This window comes from Miniopterus natalensis, chromosome 8 (genome assembly GCF_054644295.1).
Source record: "Miniopterus natalensis isolate mMinNat1 chromosome 8, mMinNat1.hap1, whole genome shotgun sequence".
Classification (NCBI taxonomy): Eukaryota; Metazoa; Chordata; class Mammalia; order Chiroptera; family Miniopteridae; genus Miniopterus; species Miniopterus natalensis.
Window position 1 is genome coordinate 20,385,249 of NC_142088.1, and position 21,450 is coordinate 20,406,698.

The following is a 21,450-nucleotide window of genomic DNA, read 5'->3' on the forward strand; positions in this document are numbered from 1 at the left end:
AGATTGCTAATGCCCCAAACTCTGAATATTTTTAAATTTGGTTTAAATGGATAATGCATTAGATAAAGTTTAGGTATGGATTAGGGGTGAAAGTCCCTTTAGCAATACTTTTTTTAGCATTTTGTGTCATCTGCTTTAACAATGCAGAGCTTCCATTTATTCAGTCAACAAATACTGAGCATACAGTGTGTACCAGGCACAGGAAATTACAGGAGTTAACATTATCTGAGATTTAGCATGTGCTAGCATCTATGCTGGGCCAATTCTCAAAATTACGTGCTGTTATTATCACTTGACAGATAAGGAAATTGAGGCACTGAGAGGCTGAATTGGATAGGAAAGCAGGGATTCACATTCAGGTTATGAGACTCCCAAACCCGGGCTCTTAATTGCTATTTCTCTATAGTTTTGAAGGTCTATTGGAGAAATTTTAACAATGTGTGGTTTAGGGGCATGACAAGGGGAGACCTGAATATGACTGGAAAACAGTGGTGCTCTATAACCAATACCTGGGCCTTCGAGGAAGTTTTGCCCAAGGAAGGGACCTCTATGTAGATATCTTAAGAAGCTGTGAGGTGAAAGCGAAGGGAGGGGTGTCCTAGACAGGCGGGAAGGCTCACAGCAAATGTTTGGCAAGGAGAGGGCCCTGGCAACATTTTAAACTGGTGAGAAGAGTTTGGAACAGCTGGAGAGCAGGGAGAAGGAAACCGTGCCGATATCACAGGACCATAGGCCAGCTTGGGATCTATGAAAGGAATACAATTCTAGGACAAAATAATTGTTTTCTCCTCCAAACCAACCTATACATCTTTTAACACTATCCCTAGACATCTAAAGTCAAAACTTTGAATTGATATTTCTTACTCCATCACCCAGACATCTATCAAATGCCCAAACTAAACTTGTTTACCTTCATCTCTCTCTCAGTCAGCAATGGGTGGGAAACCCTAACTGCACACTAGCATCCCTCACTCAGATGAGCAACGATGAGAACAGTAACATTTGTTGAATCCGGTTCTGTGGCCTATCCTAAGTGCTTTACGTATATCTCACTTAATGCGAATAGTCTCTTAGGTAGATGATGATCTGATCTCCATGTTAGGGATGAGAAATGGGGGCTCAAGGAGGTAACTTAAACCATTCAGCCAATCAGTGGTAGAGCCAGGATTCAATTCATGTCTGACTGATCCCAGATCCCAAGCTCCCAACCACTACATTCTAGTGAATTACAATAAGCTCTTAGCAGGTATCTTAAAATCCTTTCACTCCTTCCAATTCATTCCAAATAACACTACTTCTCATGTCAGCCCCTTGCTCAGTAATCTATCAAGTTGGGCTGCCCACTATCTTCTTGATGTATTTTATGTTTTCCAATCTCTGAGTATTTGAGGACACTACTCCGCACCCCTGCCCCACCCCTGCAACTTTTCATTTTAAAATTCTACTCAATCATCAAAAATCTTCTCCAAGTCTGTTTGTTTTTTTTAAATTAATTTTTAGAGACAGAGATGAAGGGAGAGGGAGAGAGAGAAACATTGATGTGAGAGAGAAACATTAATGTAAGAGTGAAACATCAACCAACTGCTTCCTGCATGTCCCTACTGGGGCTCAAGCCAGCAACTTAGGTATGTGCTTTGATGGCAAATTGAATCAGCAAACTTTCAGTGCATGGGATGACCCTCAACTGAGCCACACAGGCCAGGGCAAAGTCTGTTGTGTTTTTGAAGGTTTTCTTGGTTTCTAACTTTGAGTCACTGCAACACTTTTTTTTGCACAATTTCATCAGCTCATCACTTTTCTTTTTGTTATGGGCTAGAAGCTCCCTTAGGACAGAAACACATCTTATTGACCTCTGGAGTTCATGTTGCAGAGCCCTGACTAGGGTTAAATATAAATTGGTTGAATAGAAATACAGTAAGAGGGAAACGAAAATTACTGTAGGGAGAAGCAGAAATGAACACCGTATCTTAGTGTGGAGTGAATTTTAAGTCACTAGAGCCATGTTACGTGAAGGATCCGTAAAATATAGCAATGCATTTTGATTTCTGCATAATACTTTAAATTTCAAAACATAACTCGGGCACTTTGGTTTGCATAGAAAAATCACTCTGAAATCATTCTTCAATTTCTGCTACTTATCTACAATAACTGCTATAACATTCACTCTTCCTTAAGTACCTTGGTTAATTAAGCATAGAATCATTTGAATCAAATAGCCAAAGGGAATAAAATAACGTATCAGTTAAATGAGGTTCATCTAAAATTTCAAACAAAAATTCTTGCATGATTTATGATGTTAAATAATTTGACATTTGAAGATGAGAATTTTTCATTTAAGGAGACAGAGAAAACCATGAAGGAGTTGGAGCCACATGTCATTGGGGGAAGTGGTCACAGGGGCTGGTAAATATGGTAGTGTTGAAATACACTAAGCACGGTAGCTATTAAGGGAATCTCCACGTATGTGCATTCACTGTTTTTTCTCAGCAAGAGCAATATTAGTAAGTGAAGGTCAAACCAGCATGACAAGCACGGCCAACTTCTGGATCTCAATCATGCCAGGCAGCAGCAACTTGCTTCTTTGAAATACAGTCAATCCCACTTGCAGAGGCTGTCATTTAATAGGAGGCAAACTTGGCAGGTAGAAATTATAAATACATTTGAAATTTTCTCAGCTAGTTTTACCCACCAGGGGTTGCTGTGATTTTCAGGATAATTTAAAGATAAGGCAGTAGGTCAGAATATGAAACACTAAAGAGGTTAACAAAGAAATGGCAGAATATTTCTTTCTCCTCAATAAATGAAAGAAGACATACATACGTGCACACACACACGCACACACATGACAAATAACAGTGTCGCTCTCTCTCTCTGAAGCTTTTATAAAAATAAAGGCATGAAATAAATAGAAAACCTTCAGTGTTTCAGCATCTTTCCTAAATGGGAAGGTAGCTTTATCTGACACTTTGCATTTAAAAGAAAAAATTCAGGTATCAGGGATGGAAAAGAACTTGTAGACCAGCCTCTCACAGAACAGACCAAACAAACCACCGATTAAGTTTTCATTTCAAGTGCAGACGCAGACACAGCAGTTTCACCCTCCGATTCTATTACCAACGCTAATCTCAAAGTTCCTTCTGCAAAAATGTTTCTTATGTGAACACCTCTTCAATAACCATTACCCCAGTCAGGGGGTGAGATCAGAGAACCTTTCAGACCGGGATTCTGGAAGGATTACCTTGGACGCACAGTTCTTTTGGTAAAGATACCAGGAAGAGCTAAATAGTTGTAACGTTATTACATTAATTCCTCTCATTTGATTTTCAACCCAGCTTGCCACACATGGGAAGAAGGTTGGCTCCACGTGCTGCTGCATTTGTGATACTAACCAACTGCTCAGGAAGGAGGACATGGCCCAGCGAATGTAAGAACCCAGCAGCTTCTCTTATGTGGCAGGCAAGAGAAATGAGCAGGAAATGGGTGCAGAGGCCTCTGGAGTGACAGAGGGTCACATCTGAGAGGCCATCCTATATTGGGGCTTCCTGTATCACTGCTGACCACACGGTCCCTTGGCTGTAAGTGTTACGACTTCACAATGAGCTAGTGATAACAAGGAGGCGAGGAAGATTTAACTGTCAGAAAATAGGCAGAGCTGGGCCCTTAAGAGGGTAGAGAGTGTCTGAAATAGCAAGGCTTCACAAAAGGGGGAGGACAGCTTCTCGGAACAGAAAACAATAAACACAGCTTGTTTTCTTCAAAGGAGATAGAGCAAGACAAAAGCAGGAAGTGCTGTCCTTCCTTCATCCTGCCACATTTTCAATGGAAAGTCAAGTGTGCGCATCAATCACAATAAGGGAGAAGAGAAAGGAGCAATACCATCTTCAATTTTTTTTGGAAGAAGAATACAAAGATGTATCACATAGAACACTGTTCTTCATTTTGCTCTTTCAAATAGTCCAGGGCATGCCACGCTATGAAGTAATTCCCACTGAAACACTCCCGTGCATGCGAAGCATGACCTCTCTTTAAACTTGCTGTATGGTTCATGCTACTTAGCACTTAAGGCAGGCATTTGGGCTGGAGAGAGAATACTATCCCATAATTCTCCAAAACAAAGATCTGGGTCCACATTACCTAGGTGCTTGTAAGCCTCAAAGGCCCTTGCTTTGCTGTGGTTACAAAGAATGTTCTACATACTTGGGTAGTTAGAAGTCTATTTTTTGAAGAGTTGAGACAATTTGCCAGGGAATTCTCAGAGAATGGATACTAACCATATGCCCTCCAAATTTTGTATAAAACTAAAAACAATGAGAACAAATAATTTATTTGCACTCAATCTCATCGTTACACAATTAATTTAATATGTTCTCTGGTGGGCTCAGCCTATGATGTCACTTTCTGGGATAGAAATCAAATTTTGCTAAATTCTATTAAGTGAAAATGAAATAATATATACAGGCTGTCCTGAATTATGGACTTGGTCATAAAAATTGTTTGCAATTCATATTTTGGATACCAAAATACATTTTAAAATAATAAAAAAGAAACCAATCAATGTTTGAAATAGTGGTTAACCCCAGGCAAACTTGCATAAATTTATTTACCCCATAATGAATCTAAAGAACAGTATTATGTTTACAATACTACAGAAATGGTAATGTATGCAAAGAAATAATTATAGCTAACATATATTGACAACTTACAATTGGCAAGAAACTATGCCAGAAGCTTTGCATGCATTACCTCTTTCAGTCCTCGAGCCTCAGAATGATACTGTCACCTGCTCTAGATCACACAGTAAGTGGCGACTTCAGAAGCTGAGGATAGGAAGTTGAACTCCAGAGATGCTAGTAAGTGTTAAGAAACTTAGGCCTCTAGTTCCTGTTCCCTGTAGGACCCTGGACAGGTTACTCAACCACAATGAACCTCTGTTTTCTCAACTGCAAAATGAGAGTTGGATTTACAGATTCTTCTCGCTCCCTTTAGTCTGAAAATTCTATTATCCATTTGCTACATTCCACATGTATTCAGAGTTTCAATTTGGGATAAGATCAATATCCCTTTTCCCCTTACCTGGGGGAGGGGGAGAGCTTTCAGGAAGAAACTTGGCAGTTAAGGTAGGAATTCTAGAGGACACATGGAGAAGGGTATACAGGCTATAAGATGGGGAACCAGGGGCATCTGGTGAGGGTTTGAGTTTCCCGTTGGAGCTCTGACATTAGTTTCTTTTGCATGCATAGGGGCCAATTGGAATGTTTCTCTTCTTACGTAGGGTTTTACTCCTTCCAGGAGCCTATTTCAACAGAATACACAGTTAAAACTTCTTCCTTGTTCTCCTACCCCTGAAATAAGTACTACCTAATCCCACTGAGGTTTTCTAAGAGTATTTATCTCCAGTAACCGAAGAAGTGGACAAGAAGTGAATGGGCTTCCTGCCATATACACATGCTGCTTCAGTTTGACGTTTGTAGCAAAAGACTAAGGCGTTTGTAGATGACTAAAGGAAAAATCCATCTGAATTTTAGAGAGAAAAAATCTAGGCTCCAAGTTTCTGCAACATCTCTTTAGGAAAAGTAAGGAGCTTCAGGGAGGAGAATAGATAGAAATTCAAGATTCTGCGTTCCAAAATGCTTGGATATAGGAGAGTCAAGTAGAGGAAAGGAAGTGGGAGTGCAGTCTTTACGGTTTATACCACTAATTCTTCTTCCTTTCTCTCTTTTACTGAAAATCTTCCCAAAGCATACACCAGAGCAAAAGGGAAAATGTATAAGATGATGGAAAAGAGAAGGAAAAATGGAAAGGAAACTCAAATGCCACAGAAACATGGAGGATGGGGGTCCTTTGGTGGGAAATAATGAGCATTAGTATATGAGAGGTGGTTCAGCAAGGCTGTACATTCAAGCATGAATGTAAACACATGTAACAGAATATTAGGCTAGAGTAGATATCTTAAAGGTTATCTAGTCTTATCACCTTATCAATGTGAGAATTTTTTCTTAGAGTATCTTAGAGAAATGGTGAGGCAGGCTCTGCTTCAGTATTCTAAATAGCCCATTTCCTTCCTGGACAGTTCCAATAGTTAGAAAGTTCTTGGAACATTATCACTCCCAACTATTTGTTTTGGCACAGACTCAATAAGGGCAGAAAATATGTATTATTTTTGCATCCCCAGAACCTTCGATTTAGTGCACAGCAGATACTCAATAATTTGTTAGATTAATACACAAGTAAATTAATGGATATAAACTATCTGAAGAAATGGATTAAGACTACTTTCTAATCTGTACATTAACTCTTTACATATCTGAAAATAATTATCATGTGGCCTAAACTTTCTTTCTCAAGCTAACTATCCTCAATTTTCTCAACTGACCCTCTTTGTTCTGACAATCTAACTCTTGGAAACTATTATATTACCCATATGTGCCTTTGTCATGTCTTATATAGATTCAAAGGAAATAAAATAAAAACCAAGGGGTAATAAAAATCTTCTTATCACATCTATTCCTCTTTGTTCTTAACCATAAAAATCCTTTGAAGATTCTATAGCCTTCTCAAATAGTTCAATAATAAAATAAATAGTATGTGTTCATTGTAAAAAAATGAGACAATAAAATTCTCTCATAATCCAAACTATTTAGGTACATCTTCTTTCAATTCTTTTTAAAAAAGATTTTTAAAAGTAATTTGATCACACTACATATATAATTTTATACCCTGCTCTTTTACTTAACAATATACTATGAACATTTTCTCATGTTATTAACAATTACAGAAACTAAAGTACATATATTTCATTAGAGAGCTATCCAGTTATTTATCCAACCAATACCTTAAGGTTGCACAGCGCCCAGTATATCACCACAGTAAATAATAGAACTTAGGGGAAAAAAATGAATGTACATGCATTTTCCCCATATATTTGCTGATCAGTTTAGGACAGATTACTAAAGTTGTAGTTACTAGGTCGCAGGGTATACATTTTTAATAAGATTTTTCAAATACTCTCCCTCTAGATACCTTTCCCAGCCCTCAAGACTAGGTTAAATTCCTTTGTTACGTGTTACTATAGCACTGAGCAGTCTTCTTCTGTCATCTTCATCACCATTTTTAATCCTTGGTTATATTTTTATTTCCTTTTAGACTGCAAATTAAGACTGCAGTAAGGCAAAGCCATGAACATTTTTGCTGATTGCATAGGGCCCACCACATAGCACATACTCAATGTATATTTTATTCAGTTGGATATTGTTAAATTGCTTCCTTAAAAGGGACTTTGAATTTGTATACCAGAAACACTGTTTTCATATATCCAGCTCATTGTATTAACATCCTAAAACTGAGATACCCCAAGAGGAGTAAAATGCTCTTGATGTGACGCAGTTGGTACACAATGAGGCCTGTGATGCAGAACTCTTCTTTCAGCTATTAGGAAAGTACTGAGTGTATTAAGCTCTATCTGAACATTACCAACTCTCGGGGCAAAAAAGCTCCTTCTTGGCGGGCGATGACCAGAGATGCAGTCTCTCCCTGCTTGGTGCTCCTCAGCATGGCCACGAGCTCTTCCTGAGTGCGTCCAGTGACATCTCTGCCATTTACCTAATGAATACAATCATATGAACAACCACGATTACAACACTTGCCATCTTCTTCTACCCTAATTGGTTTTTGAAAGTAAGCAGCAAATGGGCTCCCCATGATCAATGAAGATCTGAAATAAATAGTAAAGACATGGACCCAAACCAGCCATCTTGGAAATAACAGTAACATACCACCATCATTAATTTTGGCGCTGGACAGTCTCAGGCAGTCAGCAATTAACATGAGCAATTGCTCCTAAGACTTCACATTCTTATGAGGGGACAGAAGGAAGGCTTTTCAAATGCTTAATGGGCACCATTTTCTGCCTCATACAAGAACCAGAAATGAACTATTCCCACTGGGCAAACTGCTCTGGGAACAGGAGTCTTTTGTTACCATTCTACAGCATGCTCCATGTTTAGGAAAATACAGTCATCAGGTCATCTTAGATTATTGGGAATTCTCATTTGCAGCTACGTTAAGTCATTCGGTACATCTCCTTTCATGATGAGATGCCATGAGAAAGTTAAACGGAACCAGACAGTTTCAATGGAGATGATTTCTTGAAAGGTGAGTTGACAATATATATTTAGCCAAGAAGATGATGCTATCAAACAAAAGTAAATGAGAGGAGGGGAAAAAAGCCTCTTGCACTGGGTAATTCCAAATACTTCTCTACAGGCATAGATCAACCTGAGACAGGCGGACCCATTCTTGAGAGAAGTTTAAAGAAATTGTTACCAGGGCTTGGGTGTAACTTTGAAATTCTTACCCCTAATTAAAGGAACTCTTAGATTTGATCCAAATTCCCCAAGGACCCTAAGAGGTGAAAGTAAGAAAAGACAGAAAAAATTTTCAGTGTTACTTGTCCCTGTATCACTGACCTTATTGGGGGCTTATGAAGTTAGGCTGCTTATTAACTAGTTTTATAATTAAAGTCTTTATCTTGTATTTAATAATTTTTAACATATTATATTCAAAATATAAATATTAATATATGTTTATATACTTATTTATATAAAACCAAGAAATATTTTATTCAAGATATTAATTCCAATTCTTACCTCCAAAATTCTGTCCCCTGATTGCAGGCGGCCGTCTTTTATTGCTGCTCCCTTTGGTAAAATGTTTTTGACAAAAATGGGACCAGGGCCATGTATGGAAGAGTCTCTGGTAACCACAGTGAAACCAAGTCCTTCAGGGCCTAGTGTATAAGACCAGGAAGATTCATGATCACCGTAAGCAGGAATAATATTATATTCAATCTTACAGTAAAATCTACCTAATTTGGACCCATGTAGAATGAGTGAAATAGTTACATTCCGGTAAATACTTTAAATATGTTTCATTTGTCTGGTTTCAAATAGAGATTGTTCCCGACAGGTTATGATGCTATCAAAGTGAATTTAGGGCCAAATGCAGACGTGTGACACTTTTGTTTTAAGGTCCTAGAAGAAATGCCACATGTTATCCATACACCTGGGAGGCTGATTTCTCAGTAAACCATAAGAAGCAAAAGACCATGTGACATGAGTTTTGTCAGCGCTCAATCAGCTGGCTACCTGTGGCTCGCCCCTGCTGTGTCTCTCCCTTGTATGCCGCATCCCACTGTCCTTCACTCACTCTTGTTGCTCCTGTCCTGGTCCCATGCATCTCCAAGCTCTCTCCGTAAGGACATGTTTTTTTCACTCTGTCTAAAGGTATGCTTAGATTTCTCTCTAAAGGATCCTATTCCAGTCTTGCTGCTTCTTCAGTCTTCCATCACCAGTGACCCACCTGTGTGCATACCCAGTAATCCTTCCTGTTCTTGATGTTTTCCCCTTCCCTAGTTTGGGCACATCTCACCAATCATTTTCTTGATATTAGCCACCCCCTTGGTCCCCAGATCTTCATTTTCTGATTATTTTCCTCCCTCTCTGATCACATCATATCTGTCATTATCTCTCTTACCCACTGTTCTCCCACAGCAACATAGATGTGCCCCAAGGATCTGTCCTGGAACAATTTTTCCTCTAGACTCTCGGCCTTGTCCAGCTCCTGGCTCAGATCTCCCTATAAATGACACCTAAACATCGTTGTTTGGCCCTAATGTCTCTGGTGTCAGCTTCTTAGAAATCACCATGCACATACTTTCAGCAGCTTTTCAGACTTTACTAGGAACCTGTTCCCTGATCCAGATCCTGACCTTTTCAAATATACTCATCTATATAAAATTCTACTTGCTAGCAACAGCATCTCCCTCCTGCAAGTTACTCTGGCTGAAACCCTCAGCAATAACTGCAATCCCTCCCTCTCTTCCCTCCTACATCCAGGCGGCTACAAAGGCACACATATCATATCTAGACACATGCAGTGCGCCCTTACTGATCCTCTGCTGCTTGGTGTCTTCCTCAGTATATCTTTTTGCTGTCAGATTAATTTTCCCAAAGTACAGCTCTGATGTCATATTCTTTATTTTCCTATCCAAGGCTTCCTGATAGATTTTTAAGGTCATAGTCTGCTTTTGATTCATCTATCTTCAAAGCACTCAACCCTATATCTATACATAATTGGATAATTTGTAAAAAACACACACAAATTATGTATTTATATAAAAAGCCCAATTGCTATGCACACTGGAATATCTGTACCTCCTACTCAATGCATTTCCTTCCCAGTACAGAATTATTATCGAACATTTTGACCAGAGGATCTTTCAGAATTATCTTTATTAAAAGTATATGTTATTTGCTTTTAATATATGTTAATAAGTATTCTAAAACTACCTTATAATCATTAAAATATCTACTAATTTAGACAAGAATCTATGAGATCTTAGTGTCTTTTGAAATGAGTCTTGAAAATCACATAGGATTGCAGAAGGTTGCAGTGGGGGAAGGAAGTTACGAAATAAACAAAGGCACAGAAATGCATGAATGCTTACGTTTATGATAATGTTGCATAAATATGTATGCACACACGTGATCTAGTCTCATTGATCTGCATTCGAAATGGATAGGAAGATTGAAAAAGACGAAGAAGAAAAGGTTATACATGCCTTTGAAATTAAGTATGTTTTAAAAAATTGTTTGCAATGTTGAATTAGTGAAATGACTAATTATCGCATGTTTGTTTTCTGATGAGTACATTTTTTTCTGGTCCAAAACTATCGCAGAGAACCAGAAACAATACGCTTTTTGAGCTTGGCTTAAGGATGTTTCAAAAATCACTCATCTTGCTCAAAACAGGGACAACTGAATTTTAGTGTCTATTTCGTATTAGGTTGTGATACAGTATTGTTCTGTTTCTATCAAATTTGCAATGATTCTTTCCATTCCCCAACATGTCTTCATTATTTTCTTATTTCAAATAATCCACACTCTCCAGGAGAAGAGATTAAGAAGAAAGTACTACAATTTCAAGAAATCTGTTACCTAAGTATACACTTAAATCTATTCTTTGATATAATTAAATGAAGGGAAAATTAGCAAAATTAGCCTTAATGCATTTGTCTTAACCAATTTTACACGTTACAATAATAGAATGCTATTAAGCATAATTTAATAATTACCTTTCTTAAGGTCAATCTTGATTTTCTTTGCATTCTTCTTGCTGCCAAAGCCCATGAGAGGGGAGAGTGAGGGAGAGGGTGGCTTTCTACCTATTCTTGGGACTCGGGGGCTCTTGCTTTGCTGCGGGGAAGCCGACGCGTCTTCGTCGGGACCGCTCGCTCCTGTGAGATTCGCTGTCTTTATTCCCGACCTTCCGTGGACGGGAGGCGGTGGCTTTGCTCTCGAGACGCCATCGTTGTTACCAAAAATGTTCAGAGGTCCAATGACTGATTTTTCGTACTGTTCTCGGTTTTGAGGGGGAAGCACGTGGAGCAGCACGCAGGGGGCTTTCATGGCCTGACGGAAGACGTCCTGGGCCCTGGGGAGAGGTGGGAGCCGGTCAGACGCCGCGCGCCAGCTGCCACCTTCCAAGCGCGGTGTCGCGGCGGCGGGAGCAGCTCGGTGGCCTAAGCATGGGAGCTCCTGGCCCCACGACCACCAGCTGGGCGTTGCAGTGGTCCCTCAACCTTAACCACCGCGTGAGATGAGCAAAATCAGCTCTCATTTTGCAAAATCAGAAAAGTGAGGCTCAGAGAGATTAAGTAACTTGTCCAACAAACCACAGCTTTTAAGTTTTTCTAAACCTATCCAGAAGCAAGGATTGCTGAAGTAAGTAGAAAAGAAAGCTTTAATTTTAGATGGAAAAAAACCCTATTTTGTATAATTCAGATTATCAGTTAATTTCCGTTGAGGACTTTATTCTAAGGTACGGGTTTTCTGTTACCTGAATTGTGTTCCCCAGCTTCAGTCCCGACACAGAGGTTTCCTTACAGGGACAGCCGGCAGGAGCGTGGGCTGTGCCGAGGGGCGCGGTGGGCTGTTAATCCCGTACGCGCCTTCTGTAACTCTGGTTGCTCCATTAAAGGCTACCTGCAGTTTTGACTTTTACGTCTTAGCACTTTGTGTTTTCCCTCAAATTTCCTACTTTTTTTTTTTTTTAATTTTATTTTTGTTTAAAATATTACAGATGTCCCTTTTCCTCCCCTCCTTCTTTGCGCCTGATGGCGAGGTAAAATAACTCTCTCTCCCAGCTTTTCTTGCCAACGAGGCACAGTGAAGGGGGACAGAAAAGCTGGATTATCTGGGAAGCAGAAACTTTTTGGTTTTTTTTTCCAGTTTCTCTTTCCTCTTTCTTGAAACTCAGAAGTGATGGATGGAGCTCCAGCAGCCACCCTGTGACCGTGACTCAGCTTAAAGGTGGCGGCCACACAGTAAAGGGGAAAGAGATGCCTACCATGCCGACGATGGTGGGCCCACCACAGCAACGCCGGACAGCCACCTCCATACTTTCTGTCCTTAGAAAAATTAGATTTTAATTTTTTTTGAGCTACTTTAATTTCAGGTCTGTTATGAGCAGCCACGCCAAATAGTAATGAACCCTAATTCCCACTGCCACCTGCGGCCCTCACCTTACTCAAGCGCTGAGTTGCCTGTGTGGTTAGAAGAGGAGGGAGAAGACTGCATTTGACAGCCCAGCTCCCCTGGTCCGTTCCTTAGCCAGGAGTCAGTTTTTGCTCTCTGCTAACTCCATAATGAATTTATTTTTATGAGCCCCAATTTCTGCCTCTATAAAATAGATATGATAATGTCTGCCTTATATACCAATCAAGTCCTTGTAAAAAGCACAGTGGTATAGAAAAATAATATCATTATCAACAATGACTATAATTTTATCTATTATTCATTATTTTCAGAAATAGACTATTAGGCTTCAGTTTCTTCCAACCTTAAGCAGCCAGTGTCTGCTGCCCCCCAAGCCCACAACCACTGACCTCACACACTGTACTGACAACTAATGGCCACTGAGAAGAGATATATATATGAGTTGTTTTGATCAGAAACAAGAGGATGGTGATTTACTAAGAAGTCTTCATCACATTCATTTTCCTGCTCCAGAATCCCACTGCAGTGCCAACATACATTTTAAAAACATATGCAGGCTGCTACATCTTCTAATTCTTAGGTCAACAAACCTATTCCCATAACATTTTCATGCACAGAGAAATGATTTCTTGAGGGAGAGTATTTTAATTTTTCCCCTTTGTTTCTGTTTTTCAGTGAGTTCTTACAGACATCTCTCACAGATATTTAGTTGAAGGAAGACTGCTGACACCAAGTAAGTTAATTAATAAGCTGAACTAACAGTTTGTGAAAAGAGTCATTAAATACCAGTATTGGTGACCCGTATCCCAAGAAAAACAAACCCATCTATCGCTGCCCTAGAAAGACAACCAGGCAGGAAGGCTTGCTCTGTTCTGCAGTTTATCATCCTTTCCTGGGGCTGCGAGGGACATATGCAGGCCACCTTTGAGTATGCAAAAACATAAGATGCAATTAAAAATGGGTGTTCTGGGGTCAATCAAAGGGAACTGACAGAAATTCTATCTAGAATTTTGATCATAAGGATCTCAGTAATGATTATGAACATTCTAGGGATTGATACAGTAAATAAAATAATGAAGAGAATGCTTACTGAACAAAGGTTTTGTCTGCGAGGTCCACATGGTTGATTTTAACAATACATTCATTTTCATGGAATAGTCCTTCCCGCTTGGACCTGCTGTTTTCTTCGATGCCGCGGATGAAGAGTCCTAGAATCCTAAATGCAAAATTTAGGTTGAAATAGAATGACTGGATAATAATATGCTAATTATTCCTCCACTTGCAACTATTCAGAAATAAGTATTGTTCCTATTTATGAAAAAAGTGACGCTTTATATTCAGGCAACTGCTGGTTATTTAAATCCTTAGTTAAAAGAAAGACAAAAACCACAACTCACTCAAAGAGAAAATCCCCCTTCAAGACAAATATACATAGACACCTACCCAGGGTCTAAGAATCCACAATCCCATTTCTAATGCTTGTAGCACATTTAGAAAAGGCCTGTGTAGCTCAGTGCAGGTGGGGACACAAAGGACTGGTGGCCTGTGAGAGGGCATCACAGCTGACTGCAACGGGCAGACTTAGTGCCAAGGGTGCAACTTGATGGTTAGTAATAGGAGAGGGTTATTCAATGTGATTTTTACTACCTGTTCCAATAATTTGCATTTTAAGAAGTAAACATTTAAGCACAGATCTTATTGCTCAGTTTAGAAGGAAGATTGGTCCCATTCGTTAGTGTCACCGAATCAAGTATATGCTGAGTGTTTTCTATGAGTTCAGGATGGAGGGGCATGAGACAAGGCTGCAGGACCAGGACAGTTGGTCAGTACAGGCTTAGAGCAAAGCAGAAATTAAAGTTCTGGAGGCAGTAATAAGCCTAGATCCTTCCTAGAAGGATATGGGGAGAAAGTGGGATGTAAACTGGATCAGAGAACGAGTAGGATTTGGACAGGAGGAGAGAGAGACTCTACAAGGAGGCAGGATGGACCCTGTGTGTCGGTGTGAGCTAGGCTAGTGTGAGGAGCAGCGGGGGGGCTAAGGCTGTAGGGGGAGGTCAGTGCCACACAGAGGGGCCTTGAACACCCGCTGATGGGCTTAATCTGATGAGGCTGGAGTGGTATGCCCACCACCCTCTGCTCTGAGCAAGGCAGTGACCTGATGAAGGCAGGGCTTTCGGGAGTGTCTGAAAGTGCAAGCAGGAAGGGTCAGGATTCAGAGAGGACGCCTGGGGGGGCTCCTGGTGCTTTGTGGTTGTGGCTTAAAGCCTAGAGGGGAGGGGATTGGAAAAAAAAGGAAAGGGGAAAGAAACCTACAGCAATAGACATAAGGAATTAATTTTTATATGTATATATATGTGTGTGCGTGTGTGTAAATCTGTTACATATCACAAGTATCCAAAGAGAAAACTGGAAGACATTAAACTTGTGTCTATTTCAGCTATTTCTCACTTGAGGATTTCCCTCTCCTTGCGGCGAGGCTGGGTCCTAGCTGCGCCCCAGAGAAAGACAGAAAGATCTTCTGCAAGAGGACTTGCCGGATGTGGAGAAGCCGCCAGCTCATGCTTTTCTCCCTCATCCTCTGCACGGGGCCTTGTGTGCTGTCACATGGACCTTTTGCATGACATTCAAACCTGAGTAAAATATGAGCGCCCTTTACAGGAAAAGGGCCACCGCTAATAAAAGCGGAGCAGAAAAGCCATCTTCCCGTCTGGAGAGCCACAAAGTGGAGCTTCTGCCTCTGGGCTCCATGAGCTCACGTCACCTCAAGATGGCAAAAGGAGAGGCACACGCAGGCGGGGCTCAGATCCCTCCCTGGGAGATGGGAAGTGAAAGCCCCGTGGGTTCGCCCGAGAGGGCAGCAAACAGCCAGGCCGCCCACCGCGGGGAAGGCGCAGGCCCCGGGCCGGCGCTTGGCGAGGCGCTGCGCCCCGTCTCCCAGATCTAGCGGTTAGTAAGTTCATCGCGTTCTGTGTGGGAGAGAAAAGGGGCCAAAGCTGCTATTTGATAAAGGATCCGAGATTCAAATGAATATTTCTAAGATACTAACCCTACCTTGGTCTAACATGATATTAAAAGTTGAACTATTTGGCAGGCAAAAAATATAAAAGAAAAGAAATAGAACGAAGTAGTGTATCTTTCCTAAATTCAACAACTCTCTAATAAGTTCACATTTTGGATTTTTGTCATGGTGGACTCACAATAACATGATCCATTAGGAGACTCACATGTGGTTATAAACTGGTTTATGTAAGCGATATTTTTTTAACAAGCATTCAAGTCTTCCTTTAATTTAATTCAGTACATCATCAGTCATGTAATGTTACTCCGTAGGATTTAATTTCACATTTTGGGAGATGAATTAATTCTTTCAGGCCACTGGGTTGCAATTTAGCTGGCATATTACAGCTGGAGTTTGCTATGTGAACCTCACTGATCTAAATAACCCAACTTTCCATGAAAAATTTATTGACAGTATAAGCCTGACTCTAAAAGTCATGTGTCAGAAGTAATTTTGGTAAAATGTAAAACTGGCTGATTTTATTAGTTTGGTCCCTGGCAAACCACTCCTGCCTTCTCTGTTCCGTGGAAGGAATGGATTCCCTCCAGTTGATTTCATCCAGACCAGTATGAGAAGGCTCAGAAAAGAATCTCTCATGATCCACTTTGCCCCAAACTGGTGGGCTGCAGTAAGTAGCTGTCTCGTTTGAGACTAAGACTCTCAGGATATAAAGATGAATGCTGTCGAGGAGCTATAAGCTGAGATAAACCAGTTAGTCTGCATGAATGAGCAGTGATAAAGGAGGCAGAAATCTACCGTCCCGCAGAATCAGAGGGGTAACATTGCTTCTTGGTCTTCTGAGGATCATTTAGGCACTAACCCCCTCTCCCTTGAGCCTTACAGTCTTCCCACGGTATCACATGACTTCAACCACTCTCCTAGCTTAGCATTTTTATCTAAACGTCTGCTCTTCTCACACTGTGTCACTCTTTACCCCTTCCTCCCTTCTTCTCTCTCTTATTTAGCTGTCCTTACTCTGAAACTGAGCTGTACTAATTTTGCTGATTGAAAAATAATTAGATTCAATGGTTGAATTGTAAAACAAAACCACGTTGATTTTTGAAAAATGAAATTAAGTTTTTTACCTGTTGGAACTCAGTTTTTTGTATGTTCATTTTATTTCTGCTGTGCAAGCCAATAGCCCTCCATACAAACGGCATTTAGCACCCTGTGGCAGCTAATGAACCCATTGAGGCTTTATCTAATACAATAGCCACTATATTGCACTCAGGGTGTTCTAGCTTAGATTGGGTTTCTAATTCAACAACAGGTGTGGTGGTATTTTTCTAAAACAAACAAAAAAAAATTGGAGGCAAAGCCAATTACAGTAGTCTTAGTAAACAGTTAAATGTAAATTCTAATTTAAAATAATGACACAAACCAATAAATGGAAGGAAATTAAGAACTAAGTATACCACTCTGACCTTAACTCACCCCCACCCCTCCTCACAGTGAAACCATATGGCTTTATGAAGTCAGACACTTGTCTGACACGCTCTATACGCAGTTGCATCTAGACACATGGGTTGAGTTAAGTGTGCTGTTTCAGCCTGTACTCATTACGTCTTAACTTTTATTGGCTCATGTCTCCACTTCCATATTATTTTTTATGTTTTTAAATTAAATTTCCTTTCTATAATACTAGTGGGTAGCAAAAAAATTACACAACTATTTCAGCAAGTTACTGAATAGTTGACTATGAACTTATAAAAGTTCATTGTTGAACTAAGCTTTTCTCTTTTAGCCAAAATAATAATAATACTGATAATTTACACATTCATATGGTGTGTGTTTTACAAGGAGCTTTCACATTTTTAATGTCATTTAATCCTCACAACCTTGATGTGAAGTAGGTATTCACAAGAGGCAAATTTGGGGGACTTACTAAAAGCAATAAAAAAAGAGAACAGTGAGATTCAAATCCAATTGTTCTGACTCCAAGTCCAACACTCTTTCTACTATTCCACAAGGCTTATGCTAGAAATCGGAAGCAGGAGGGAGAAGGAAGGAAGCCCATAAATTCTAGTTTCTTTTCCTCATTTGAAGTGAGAGAAGGTGGTTTCTGATCTATAGGGTCAACTTGTATTGAAAATGAAGTATGGTGATTGTCACATTGTATATTTCTTCATGTTTTGGAAATTGGGATGATCTTGTGTTCTATTCCAGCTTCATTAAGCTAAAGGGCCTGGTAATATAATCGTTCTGGTATTTCACAAAGCTCTATCACTATACTTCTGCCAAAAGCCATTAGAATTTCTCAGACAACTGGGTAAATACTCCCTGTCTATCAAAAACAACCTCAGCTTGTCCTGTGCCATCACCCGTAACATTTATAAACACTCTTATTAACACATACAGGAAATGAGACAATGAGAGCTACTAGTTTTTCAGTTCATTTCTTTTTCGGGAACATTCATTCCTGCAACAGCTTGGCATCAGATGTTATTTGCAGAAAAAAGGTGATGACTTTGCAATTACAGGTAGCAGATGGCTACCTGCTGAAAATGATGCCAACCAAAATATCATGACTAAATCTGCTCTTCCCGCTATATGGCAGGCTGAATTGAATAAATATTCAGAACCAGTAAATTAATACTATATAACCTTTGGGAAATTTTCTTTTTAGATAGCGCTGTGGAGTGAGAGCAAGTCAGGAGATCTGGATTTTGTGTGACCTTGAGCAAAACTGCCTTTCTGGTCTTTGGCCTCCTAAACTAAAATAAGCTGTTCTGCCTTTTCAATGATACATTTATGTAAGAAAACAAATTTAGCAAACTACTTAAAATCATGTCATATGAGATGCTGATTTTCTTTTAAGTTTTTCATAGTCCTTGTCAATATAAATCTAGTGCTAAAGGCAGTCATCTTGTTGAAAAGTGACACAATATCTAATATTAGTTTTGTATGGTTGCTATAGCAGTATTAATATTAGGTCCCAGGTACACATTTAATTTCCATCAGTATCCAGTTAGCTAGCCATTAATTTCAAGAAATGCTGACACAATCTAAATTACCCTTGGCCAGTGTAAAGTTAGCAATATAAAAATTTAAAAGGATGTGGTAAATTATTTTTAATTGATCATATTTTATGTTTTAAAAAGTAAATGGCATAATGGCATTTTGTTACTAGAGCTAACATCATCAAAACATGTAAAGCTTCAGATACAGTTACTTATAATGTTACACTATTTATTATTCTAAAGGCTATTTCCTGAGGAATGGCAGGGACTATCAGTTGGAACTACTTTATTCACTTGTTGAAGCGTATCTTAGAACATTAAAAAATTCAGTTGGGCAAGATTCATCTAAAATATGGTAAATTCTTTTCTAAGAATTCTGTTTCCTAAGTGTTACTGATAAGAATACTTTAAGAAAGTGCTTCATAATTAATTGTGAATGCAGAAACTTCAATTGATTTTTTGGTTTTGTTTTCCATAGCATCTTAGAAACAAATGATTTTCTTTTCTTTCCAACACCTAAGTGGCCAACAGAAGCACTATGTCGAGGTGTCCGTCTGAATGACAATGACACGCGCTTCAACCTCCTCTGAAAAACGTGTGGGCAAGCGAGCCCTGGCCGAGGCCTGCGTTAGCACGAGCTTCCGAGGGAGGACACGCAGCTCACCTTCCACTGAGCGAGGAAAAGAAGGGGACGACGTGTATCCCCAAGGGGCCGCCTTCGGCAGAGATCTCCACGCTTCTTGTCATCTCGCTGGGCAGGGGAGAGAAGAGCACAGATGAGTCTCTGCTAAAACACCAGATGAGGCACATTAACAAAATGATCTTAGGCTTATACCAACTACCATAAATTTAACAGCACAGATAAAATCAAAGGAGTACATGATTTACTGACAGTGTTGCGAAGATTCGGGAAATAAAATGCATCAAAGAGTATCTGATTTCTTATTTTTTTCCTAGAAGAGGAACAAATGGAAATGACTACCTACAAAAATAACTTCCTACTTAATCTACATAAATCAACATATTTAAAAGGATGCACACGAAAATAAAATTTCTCCCCATTGAGACACGCTTGAAAATTACTGTACAGATGATAATATACATAGAGCGAAGCACATCTATGTGTAATCATAATGTATGTTTTTTTCCCCAAAACAGAGGAAATATGAAATAAAATATGTATTTATTAGAAAAGGCATAGAATTAAATTTTATAACAAATGTGAAGCCACAGTTGGTAATGTATATGGGCATGTTCAAAGCGTCATAAATCAAAATTTAAAGTTGCCTTTTAATAGGGCATCAGCTGTATTCGATGGAATAATTCCAAATTTTCACCTCTGTACTTTTTTAAGGGGTAGAATAAAAAGTTGCAAAGCCTGGAGAAAATGTATTACAGAAAGAAATAGAAAGCCTGACCCGCCTAACCTACTCCAGATTCAGGGAAGGAGGAGCTAGAAACATTAATGGAGAGTGTGTATGACTGAAATATAGAAGACACTGGGAGCTTTTGAGTAATAAAAAGTGGAACTAACACGTTTTTATAAAGATGGAAAACAATAACCGTGAACAATTATTGGCTCCTTTAATCCCAGAGAGAGAAAATAAAATTGCCAGAGGAAAAATGATAAAGTTGAAGCAAACATCCCAGTTATGGAAATTGTAAGCAGGTTTCTATTGTTTTCTATTTACATGAAAATGACCTGAAACTAGATGTCAAATTAAGAGCTACAGCTGCTACAAATGCATTTCTGCTCCAAATTGAAAATGGTGAAATTTGGCTCCTTGCAGGAAAGTTGAGAACAGCATTAAGACAGCAAAATGCCTGATGAACTCTCTGCATGAAGTATTCTCTAAATTATCAGCAATCTAAAATAAATACATTAAATATATTCTCATCAGTGGATTAGGCTTATTTTTAATGTGTTTTCTTTGCAAACCTATTATCATTAAGAACTGCAAAAAAAGAGCATGTCAGTTTCCAACATTTGTGGAATATGATGGAATTTCAACTCTGATAATAAATTTCAAATGAGTTTTGCTCAGATATTGCTGATATATTTAAAACTTGTTCAGTCAAGCAGGTTATAGCAGATGCCTGGAATAAAAGTTAGAAACAAAGCAAATCTTAGAGCGATAATATCATGGGATAAAATAGATTCTTCTCTGTACTTTCTGTGTGAGAATGTAGACATTATATGAATATATGTATATAAAATACTATATAAAGGTATGCATTATAAGTCATGAATATAAATTGTTTGGTGGGCAGAGTATGTTATATAGCTTTTAATGGACCACAAGGCAATCATTTTTACGTAATAACAGATATACAGTGTATTTGAAGGTATTTAAGGAAGACTAAACTAAAAACATTCACATTCTAGGGTTACGGTACTGTTTTAAAGACTTTTTAAAAAAGAGACTAAAATCTTGTTTAACCGTTGAAACGTTATTATCTCTACCTTTATGATGTGTTTTTTTAGTTTTGTACTTAGAGTGTAACACTCATCTTTCCTAATAAATGTATTAAGTATCCGCATGCTGATAGATAGCACTCATATGTATTATATAAAGGCTTTTGGAATGTAAGTGTTTAGTCTAGCATAGATTTCAAGGCTTCAGCTTAAGAAGTTTTAGAATGGCTTTATGTATTCTCATTTTTTCTCTATTTTGCCAATATTTCTCTACCTCACTCAAAACCCCTTGTGTAAATGTAAGTTTTATGTATAATACTGATATCTGCTCCTTAGGAATTATCAATCCTGTATTTCCACATTCACTTCATAAAGTAAATCTTATAATCTCTTAAAGTAATCAATCTTATTTCAAATACTAAACTTTTTGGGGGGATGCATTTTTAAGGCTTGTTTCTACTT

General features: G+C 39.0%; 1 protein-coding gene across 1 annotated transcript in view; it reads right to left on the minus strand.

The window, feature by feature from the left end:
- The window catches only part of PARD3B (par-3 family cell polarity regulator beta), an 852,378-nt gene that overhangs the window by 385,351 nt on the left and 445,577 nt on the right, over window positions 1-21,450 (minus strand). Inside the window, exons 6-10 of the mRNA XM_087819630.1 lie at window positions 19,237-19,323; window positions 13,645-13,770; window positions 11,132-11,490; window positions 8,646-8,785; window positions 7,471-7,599 (exon numbers count right to left, since the gene is read on the minus strand). Of these exons, the coding sequence (XP_087675756.1) occupies window positions 7,471-7,599; window positions 8,646-8,785; window positions 11,132-11,490; window positions 13,645-13,770; window positions 19,237-19,323 (841 nt within the window). The remainder of the gene's footprint in view (window positions 1-7,470; window positions 7,600-8,645; window positions 8,786-11,131; window positions 11,491-13,644; window positions 13,771-19,236; window positions 19,324-21,450) is intronic.